The sequence below is a fragment of the Halictus rubicundus genome, chromosome 1, assembly GCF_050948215.1.
Source record: "Halictus rubicundus isolate RS-2024b chromosome 1, iyHalRubi1_principal, whole genome shotgun sequence".
Classification (NCBI taxonomy): Eukaryota; Metazoa; Arthropoda; class Insecta; order Hymenoptera; family Halictidae; genus Halictus; species Halictus rubicundus.
The window spans coordinates 20,405,382-20,415,411 of NC_135149.1; the positions used below are offsets into that span (position 1 = coordinate 20,405,382).

General features: G+C 46.6%; 1 protein-coding gene across 1 annotated transcript; it reads left to right on the forward strand.

The window, feature by feature from the left end:
• Positions 1 to 4,839: 4,839 nt before the first annotated feature.
• Positions 4,840 to 9,772, forward strand: Rh5 (Rhodopsin 5). Its single transcript, XM_076792749.1, has 8 exons — positions 4,840 to 5,279; positions 5,386 to 5,577; positions 6,517 to 6,732; positions 7,289 to 7,419; positions 8,242 to 8,414; positions 8,492 to 8,649; positions 8,752 to 8,847; positions 9,399 to 9,772. Exons 1-8 carry the CDS (start codon positions 5,218 to 5,220, stop codon positions 9,508 to 9,510), a joined length of 1,140 nt encoding a protein of 379 aa, XP_076648864.1. The 5' UTR covers positions 4,840 to 5,217; the 3' UTR covers positions 9,511 to 9,772.
• The last annotated feature ends 258 nt before the right edge of the window (positions 9,773 to 10,030 follow it).

Here is a 10,030-nt window from a genome sequence, read left to right on the forward strand (position 1 = left end):
TCGGCGAATTTTCGCGACTATTTCGTCTCGATTTCCCGGCCGATGCCAGAGACGAGAAACGACGCGGCGCGCTCGCTCGAGGAACCGTCGATGTAACGAGCGCCCGTCGTGGGTACATGCCGAAGACGTGGCTTTCCGCGTTCGACGATCGCGCGAGAAAAAATCGTCCCGGTGAACCGTGAAAATAATGACAGAGTCGCGATCGCGTCAGGCATTGTGTAGCGGTCGTATTATCCGGCGAGAAACGAGCCGGAATTTTGGACAGGGTATCGGTGAAACGAACAAACGGTATCCCGTTGACGGCGCTCGGATGCGAACGCTGGTTACCGAACGATTTCCTCTCTCTTTCTCTCTCTCTCTCTCTCTCTATCTATCGATCTCTTGGTACAGCGGCCGAAGGGACCGATTAAAACGCGTTCGGGGGCGAGAGACCGTAGGACTCTCGACGATCTCACCGATCGATCGTTGTTGTTGCTCTGAATACGCTGCGCGACCAAGACGAGGGGAGAACCGGACAAAGCGGCGACGCGCTTAGAAATGTTTGTCTCTTCGCAGGGACCACGCATTGTCCTCCTCTCCGATGCATTCCCAGCTATGTACAACGCCTGCCTTCGAACAGCTGGACGACGACGACGTACGTCGAAAGTACTGGACGATGATGGCTGCGGTGTCCTGGACCATCCGATGAAGAGACGGTTCAGAGGGATGGGAACGGTGGAGAGAGATGCGCGTGATCTGGCTTGGAACCGGGCCGAAAGTTACTTTAAAACTATCATACCAGCTGCAGCATTAGAACAGGTCACTTGGATATCTCCGGAGCTGTTGATGATTGAAACTAATGCGTCGGATGGATCTCGCTTCGCTTCGAGCGTTGCTGTCCTGGTTTTCTAATGGTTATTAGTTGCATTGTATCGTATTTCAAAAGGTATTCTACTTCAGAACTTAGTTCGAGTTCAGATGCAATTGTTTCGGTCAAGGTAAACTGTTACAATTTTCACGTTTGATACACATTGTAGCGTCCGGTCGCACGCACACAAAAGAGTCTTTCTTTCGTGCAAACGGCCAACGCAATTTACGACTCTCGTTCGACGAAGCTATTTTTGAGTGGACATTTTCCAGACCTAGTCGAAGTATGTTTATTAGAGTTTTGTCCCAAAGTCCTCAATAGCAAACTGAGACCGTCATAAATTAAGAGACGAACCGAAGGGCACTTGAAGCGGACCCAACGGTCTATCGACACTTGGGTCAAGCATGGGTGGCCCGGAGGAAAGTCCCATCATCTTCTCCGATCACCTCGCCGTTCCGAAAACAAACACGCCAAGGGCGGAAGGAACGGGGGTGAGACGAAGAAAAAGAACAGCTCTGATTGGAAGGACCCAAAGCGTGGGTTAGCCAATCAGGGTTGTTTAGGATTTTTACCAGGGCAAACGAAGGCGTTAGAATTAAGTTGTACAGGACTTTCGAGGAGTCAGTCAGAAGTCGTCGCGAGATACACTTCGGATTAATAGACAGTCGTCGAGCGTTGTTCGAAGACACCTCGCGTAAAATTGTACAGACGCGAACACTATATGTACATTTAGAGATTAAATTGAGTTCGCCAGCAAGTGTAGTTGATGATAAATAGACCCTATCCACAACATTATTTTACGAAGCTGCTTTTTAAGGTTCTATCTTCAGTTATTACTGAGATGTCTAATTTTATTTCAATGTCGATCAACCCGGCTGTCAATAACACACTGAAGATAGTATTTATCATCGCATGGTAATTAATGAAGACCCGTGTCCAAAATAGAGATCCGAAACGAGGCGAAATGAAAATGAAGTGTTCGATTGTCCGTGACAGATGCTCCGAATGCCGGTTCACCGGAACAATTTCAAGAACCGAGATCGATATTACAAGAGTCCCCAAGCCACGATCGACGCTCTGGTACGAACAACGAGAGATCGAGAAAGAAGGATCGCTGGGTCGTCCATCTAGAGAGGAGAGGCGCACGAGCACCGGCGCTACCGGTCGCGCTCCGTTCACATTGTTACGATAATCGGCCTCGGTTGGGCCTATTGTTTGTCATTCAATTTTCCCGCTGGATATTCACCGCGGACAATGCCTGCGGTGCAGTATAAGTCGCGGGAATTACACGGGCGAACAAAGCTCGTAAATATATCTGTTGAATCGTGAAAAACGCGCGTCGCCGCTCCGTGCAGCTTCGCGTCACTGCTTTGCCTCTACACGCGCGCAAAAGTCTTTTGTAGTTATGGTGTACTTCTAAGAGAGCATGGTGCGTCGGAACGAAACTGGATCTGGGACGAGACGATTATGTTGACGAGGAACGGCAGTGTGCATTGAAACAGTGACGTACCGAGTCGAGCTTCCTCTTTAAAAGCGTTGGCGTTCCCGTAATTTGTTCGGGAAATGTCAAGGACTAGTTAGCTTCTACGGTATTAGGTTGCTGCATATGAAATTCAGCGCAGCTCTGGCTAATTTTTTCGGGTAATTTGAATGCGGATCTTTATCAGAGAGTAGCGAAGTGTCAAGTGGAGTTTGCGAATTGAGAGACGACATTGTACGGCGACCCTACTTTCTTGGGGGAGATAAAAGACAAATCATTGTTTTAAAAATAGTTGCATTTATAAATGCATGCTTTCAATGTTTTAATTTTTAATTGGGTTTCTACGCTAGTCCATATATCGTTCATTCGTGAAAATACTCGTTCAGTGAGGGCATTAGATCCAGATATACGCACGCAAAATTTAGCGATTTTTAAAATATTTTTGAAGACGCGTGTTTTAAGATTGTAGAAAGCCAGCGAAATGACAGTTTCATGCTTCCATGGGCTATGTGCTGTGCGACGATGCTCAATTCTATTTCAATTCCCAATATAAAGGACAAAATGGCCATTTTAGAAGGAAGAATAAATCTAAAAGACAGAACAGTGAAACGAAGGATTGTCCTCTTAAATAAAGGATGTATGGACAGCGTAGATATAAGAGGCCTTGCGAAAGAAAATGCTTTCAATCTGGATCGTGGGAGGAGCGATTTCGCGGGCGCCAGTTTCGCGAGCGCGAATCGGCGTAGCTCGCCGAAGAGCCGCCCTCGTAAATCAGCGGAATTTCGTGGAAGGCCGTTCCCGGACAATTTTATGATTTAATCCGGTGGATGCGCGAAGGCTGTGGTCGGCGGCAGCTTCGGGAAAGCGGGAGAGTATACTCGCGATATACCGACTGCACTCGCCGAGATGAATTTCGCGCGGCGCCAAATGGTGACCGCGTGTAAAAATGGTTTGCGGCGCGGTGGCCGCCGGGATCGAGCACGACGGGATGCACGACGCGACACGACACGACGCGACGCGACTCGACTCGACTCGACTCGACTCGACGCGACGCGACGCGACGCGACGCGATGCGACGCAGCCGTCCGACGCTCGACCAGCGTGAAATTTCAGAACGCTGACCGACGCGCGTCGCAATTTCTCCGAATTTTCGATCGGCTCGAGAGCGTTATTCGGTTAAACCGATAACGAAACGAGCCCTCGATTACGAGATTGACAGCGCGGCGTCCGTCCAATCGATTCCGAGCGGTGTGCCGGACCCTCGTAATTCCGACGAGTGACGCGGCTCCACTCGCGGCCGTCGATTTTACTTTTTTCCCATTCATTGCCGGCGATCTGCGTACCCTCGAACGTTCAAGAAGCGTGCGAACTTGGAATAGTATCGGAAAGACCGTCCATGTTCCTCTTTCTGCATTGAGTGGGCGTAGTTTGTTCTCTATAGTCCCGTAGTCTATGCTGAGGGGGCGTGGTTTGTGCTGAGTAGGCGTGACCTGATGGCCCTCGACTTTTCTGAAGCACTGACTGCGCTCCACCGGGTGAAAATCTGACTAAAGAATACAATTACCGTCCATTCTGAATTTTTCGTATTCAGGATGATCAGACTACTTACTCGCGTCGACATGAGCTTTCATTGCCTTGGGAATTCCCTATATTGCCTTCAGGAGCAAATAAAGTTGGGGAGACGAGTCTCTCGATTTGATTTTGCATTCCGAGTCACGATCCAGGCAGATTGTCTTGTTCTCTCAGTGCACAGTATGCGTGACCTGCGTCAAATGGGCGTCGCTTGCCCTGAGGAGGTGTGGTTTGCTGACCCCCGATTCTAACGAAATATTAAAGGTAAAATATTCCTGAAACTTGAAAATTGAGTTCTGAAGAATACAATAGCTCTCTGCACTGGCTTTATCTTTTGTCGTCGAACATATTGGATTCTACCTTGCATTGAAGATGGTCGGCACAGTTAACAACAAGCTCTGTTTACCTAGCCAGTGCTTCACGTTACCATTTCAAGCAAACGAAGTTATAGTAACAAGTCTAGATCAAGGGTGAGGGAAGATAATCAGTCTTGCGTTCTCCCCACGCGGTAGGCGTGGCCTGAGTCGAGTAGGCGTGGCATCGTAGCTCCGAATTTCGACCAGAGCCTCAGGACCACGGAGGATTCCGAAAAGGCTACAGATCGACGAGTCTACGGATCGGGGTTTCTTCCGCCTCCGAAGATTCTGCGATTGTTTCCGCGGTTTGGGATCGTTCGCCGGAACCGTCGGCCTTGACGGCAGATTAAGAATGGTCGCTAAAGGGCATCGTGTCGCGTCACGTAGGGTATAGCCGCGGCGTAGACTCGCACACGGAACGGAGAGATCGGCGTTCGCGTGACCGCCTAGACTCAGCCGAACTAAAGGTTTCTCGTATTTGTAAATCGCAAATCAAATTAAACTCTCAACCGGCACGCCATTCGGGACCCGCGAGTCCGCGCCGCGGCCGTATAAAAGGAACGGGCCGCGTTCGACCGAGTCAAGTGAGTTGCGGAACGTATACACGACCTCTGTACCGCGTCTCACTTCAAACCGTGTGCGCCGGCACCTTTGATCCTTTTGGTCGTGAGAGTTGCTCGCAACCGTTCCTTTTTTCTCCCCTCTCTCTCTCTCTCTCTCTCTCTCTCTCACACACACACACTCTCCCTTTTATGTTTCCTTTTCCCCGCGACAGTGTGACGATCGATTAACCACACGCACCTTTCCTTCTGTTCTACAACCACCCTCGTCGAGAGGGATATCAATCGTCGTCGTGCGTTTTCGCTTGGATCCGAACGGGTTCGATTTGTGACGAGCGATCAAGGGCTCCCGTGTAACGAGCGTGTGCACGCGAAAACCGAGTGTCTTCGAGTCGTGTAGGGATGCTGATGCGCAACGACACCCTCCTGAACGGCCCGCTGGCCTTCATCGGCGAAGAGAGCGGGTGCGTGCTCTTCCTTCTCTACTACTCCTTGACCACGGTAACCGTTTCGATCGGACACGAGATCGAGGACTGAAGCTCTTTGCTCTTTTCTTTCACGGCCGTTCAGGTATGTCCCGTCCATGCGAGAGAGGTTTCTGGGATGGAACGTGCCGCCGGAACATTCCGACCTAGTCCACCCCCATTGGAGGGGATTCATCGCGCCCGGCAAGTTCTGGCACATGGGTCTGGCGCTCATATACACCGTCATGTTTATAATGTCCATCGTAGGGAACGGATGCGTCATATGGATATTTAGCACGTAAGTGGACGACAAAATGGTCCCTGATTTCGGCAAGGATAACCGGTGGTGCGACGATTGTGCAAATGGAATTTAAAAATCAATAAATATCACACATATGCAAGGGACAGCGGAAGAACATGGACCGGCAGCTAGATTGGACCCCTTTGACAAATCATAGTTAATTGGTACCACTGATTACACTGCAAGTATTTTTGTTTCTCTAGAGACATAGTTCGATCTAGATGCTGTTCCAAACTAGGCTATCCTCCACTTGTAATATAATTAATACTCATTTTTACTGAATTGGTAGATGGAAATTCATTCTGGCATCGAAGAAATCTAGCGAATCGCTGAAAGTTTATATAAATCTTCGAAGAGTTATATCAACGCACATTTATACTAAATTCCTCAATGATTAATAGACTGTGGATCTTTATGCAAAATAAAAATATACTTCATCAATTGCAAGAGATGAGAGCCAGATGGACATTCTTTAATTCTTTCTTGAATAATTTAAACATGTTGAAAATACAATACCTTCATTGTTCAATTGTCTTAATTTTTCTCCGGTTTTAAATTTCACCAATCTAAATCTAAATTCAAATTTCACCAAAAAATATTCCAAAAATCGAAAAATATTGTTTTAATATCCCGGACTTATTAAGATGATTAAGAACAGAAATAAATGTATATACAGTTCCTGTATGTTGTAATGAAAGCAGACAATTTTCATTTTGCATATAAATCAACAGTCTACTAACGATTCAGCTTAATGCCAGTCAGTGACAAAAATTGAGACTGTTCGTAAAAATTAAGAGATTGTAAAGCTTGATAGCAGTGGTGCCCTCCCTCGAGCACAAGCGAAATCCTCTTCCAAGAATCGATCGCGTTAGGGTAGTCTACCGACCAGCGTTAACCCTGAGGACCACCCTCGACTTGCTTCGGGTTTGCTTTCAGATCTAAATCGCTGAGAACGGCTTCGAATATGTTTATAGTCAGCTTGGCGGTGTTCGACCTGCTGATGTCGTTCGAGATGCCCATGTTCCTGATCAACTGCTTCACGGAACGGATGATCGGATGGGAATTAGGTTGCGACATCTACGCGATCTTCGGCTCCATATCAGGAATGGGACAGGCGATTACCAACGCTGCTATCGCTTTCGATCGATACAGGTTGCTATCATTGATCATCCTTCTCTACAATAATATATCTTTCCAATTTCCATTATAGCGAACCGTATACTTTATTGATAATCTTATTAACCCCTTCTCGTACTTTAACGAGTCTGACTCGTGATGAAGATTTGGGCCCAAACGTAAACATCACGAGTAGGACAAGTGGACTGAAAATCGGGCCAAACGTAAACATTACGAGTCAGATTCGCAGAATGATTTACGAATGATTTACATTTCGGCTAGTATTGCAACTGTTTTCGAGCATCACTCTTATCTGTTTGAATATGAAGGGGTTAACCTCTCACTGATCATTGGCGTATCATTTATAACTAGACAGCAGACCTTTTTGCAAAATAAATATTTTCCATCTTAATTCCAAAATGTGGGAACATTTTAATTTTAATATTTTAGAATCTCTATCCTAGCCAAAACGTTTCTGTACCTGTTCGTATGGGAATTTAGAGCGTCAGAGCATTTTTTAAAACAGTTTCACGGTTTATACTTTAAAGAGGACTTGTTGCGCAGATTTTGAACGCTTTCGATTTTTGTTCAGAACCATTTCCTGCCCGATCGACGGACGGCTGAACTCGAAGCAGGCCGCGGTACTCGTCGCCTGCACGTGGTTCTGGGCGACGCCGTTCAGCGTGATGCCGTTGCTGAGGGTCTGGGGTCGATACACCACCGGTAACGAAACGATATTCACCCTTCTGCCAACCCCGAAGGCTGGGCCACTCGAGACTCGAATGGCAATGCAGACTCTGATGGCCTAACCACCGGTTCCATAGTACAATCTGCGAGAACTGACCTCCGCTATACGGTGCCAGGTCCATTGAAACCTAAGCTTCGGTGTTAACGCGACTTTTGGTCTCAGGCAATAGTCGGTAATTTGTTGGGCAGACAAATGGTCCAAAGCTGGACACCGGAAACTTTGAAATGGTATCATTCGACGTTAAACCTACCGTCCCCGGTCAAATGGCAATTGTTGAAATTAGAAAGACCCTTCCATTGGAAACTGGATCGAATACGCGCAGTCGAGCATATGTGTATTTTATGTGTAAATTTTATAACACGTAGTAGTCATTAGACTGCGGAATTTTATGCAAGATAAGAATTGTCTGCATTAATTACAAGACACTGAAGCTACATAAACATTTATTTCTATTTTCAGTAATTTTATTGAGTTGAAAACGATACAACGGTATTTTTAAATTTTTCAAATATTTTTGTTGTTTCTCATTCCACTCATTTTTGTTATAAGTGCATAAAATCCGTAGTCTATTAATCGGTTCACTGGGAAAACACAGAAATTAAATCGGAACAGTTGGTTTGATAGAACAGAACCTGAGAAATTAAGATTTTGATAATTTAGCGTATCAGTGAATGAAGTCTCAAGTAGAAAAGACAGCGAAGTAGAATAGGTCTGCACGGGCCAGACACCGTGCTCAGAGAAACTATCAAAGTTCGAGTAGAATGCTTCGTTTAATCATCAATCTCAATTGTTTTCAGAGGGGTTCCTCACCACCTGCTCGTTCGACTTCCTCACGGAGGACCAGGACACCAAGGCCTTCGTGTCGAGCATCTTCGTCTGGTCCTACGTGATACCTCTGATCTTTATCGTCTACTTCTACTCCCAGCTGCTGCAGTCTATCCGCAACCACGAGAAGATGCTACGCGAACAGGTCAACCATCTTTCAAATCATCTTTCGATTTTTTCAATTTCTCTTTTTACCATTTGCCGGTTGTATTTGTTCAACAGGCTAAGAAGATGAACGTGAAGTCGCTAGTGTCGAACCAGGACAAGGAGAGGAGCGTCGAGATGAGGATCGCCAAGGTCGCGTTCACTATTTTCTTCCTGTTCCTGCTCGCGTGGACGCCTTACGCCACTGTTGCTATGATTGGAGCCTTCGGCAATCGGTAGCCAAAGCGTTCAAAACCCTAAACAATGAACAGAAACACCTAATTCTTCGTCTGGAATTTTATTTCTCAATTGCAGTTCTAAATTGCTATTGCTTTCAGGGAATTGCTGACTCCAGTATCCACGATGCTACCCGCCGTCTTCGCCAAAACTGTTTCCTGCATTGATCCATGGATCTACGCGATCAACCATCCAAGGTAAGGCCAATTTGCTCAGGTGGTTACTGTGTAGACATGTTGGCAAAGCATCTAAAAATTTCATTTCTTGACTTTTGGCAGTGTACGAAAATGATTACAATTTTTTTTTTAACGTGCCCATATGTTTTATCATCGGAAAATTAAATGTGTCAAGCGTTTGACGCTGTCGAAGTCTAGGTGGAGATTCTAGCACATTGCGGAGATTTTGAATTTTTTTTGAGACTTTTACCACCAGACCAATTAATCCTTGTACCCGAGTTAATTTAATCCAGAAGAAGACCTCTGCTTCTAAACTTTCTTTAGAATTAAATGTCAACTATCATCCAATTTAATTCTGAAACTACAAAAGTCCTGAGCAGAGTTAAAGCACAAAGTATAAGGGTTAAAGTTTAAGGGATAACAGTATTTAGAAACTTTCCTGGGGACAGTGATTCGCAGAGGATTCAGAAATTAGAAAGAAGTAGGGTCTTTCTATGACCACCTAGACAGCATAGCAAACGAGTCGAGCTCGCATAGTACTTCCTGTGCGACCAATTAACCCGTGCGTCCAGGTATCGCCAAGAGCTGCAGAAGCGTTGCAAATGGATGGGCATCCACGAGCCGGAGCCAGTGCACGACACGGCCTCCGCTCAGACTGAAAAGGTCAAGTCGGACGACGCGTAGATCGTCGATCCGATCCTGTGGATCTGACTCTCGTCGAGGCATGCGTTCGAATCGCAACGAGCCGACCACCACCATCAGCTACCACCACCGTTGCGATCTCGAGCCAGGCTCTCTGCTTGTTACGGTCGGTCTAGAATCTCTAGATGGAACCGATCGGCTATGCAACCGGACTGCGAACAACACTTCTAGCGACGTGTACGCCAACCCAATCGATTGTACTCTTATTAAAGCGTTATTAAAGCAAATTCAACGGAAAACTTCACCCTGCCTGTCGACCTCTTCTCTCCCTCTCTCTCTCTTATCTCGGGATGGTTGCCATAGGAGGTAGGAAATTCAAACCGCGTCGGCTCGACGTTCCGCTACTTTGCCTGAAACGCGTCTTGTTGTTTAAAATTAAATTCTCTCGCTCTTCTAGCCCGTCCCCCACCCCACTCCTTGTATAAAGAAGGAACGCTCGCGAGAGGTCTCTCTTTCGCTCGACCGTCGGACGCTTGTTATGAAAAATTGACAAGATCTCGTT

What these genes read in the sequence shown, in the direction of transcription:
- Rh5 (XM_076792749.1), top strand. Translation starts at nt 5,218, where the DNA reads ATGCTGATGCGCAACGACACCCTCCTGAACGGCCCGCTGGCCTTCATC. An exon ending in GTCATATGGATATTTAGCAC is followed by an intron (nt 5,578 to 6,516) that starts GTAAGTGGACGA and finishes GTTTGCTTTCAG; the next exon opens with ATCTAAATCGCTGAGAACGG. An exon ending in ATTGGAGCCTTCGGCAATCG is followed by an intron (nt 8,650 to 8,751) that starts GTAGCCAAAGCG and finishes TATTGCTTTCAG; the next exon opens with GGAATTGCTGACTCCAGTAT.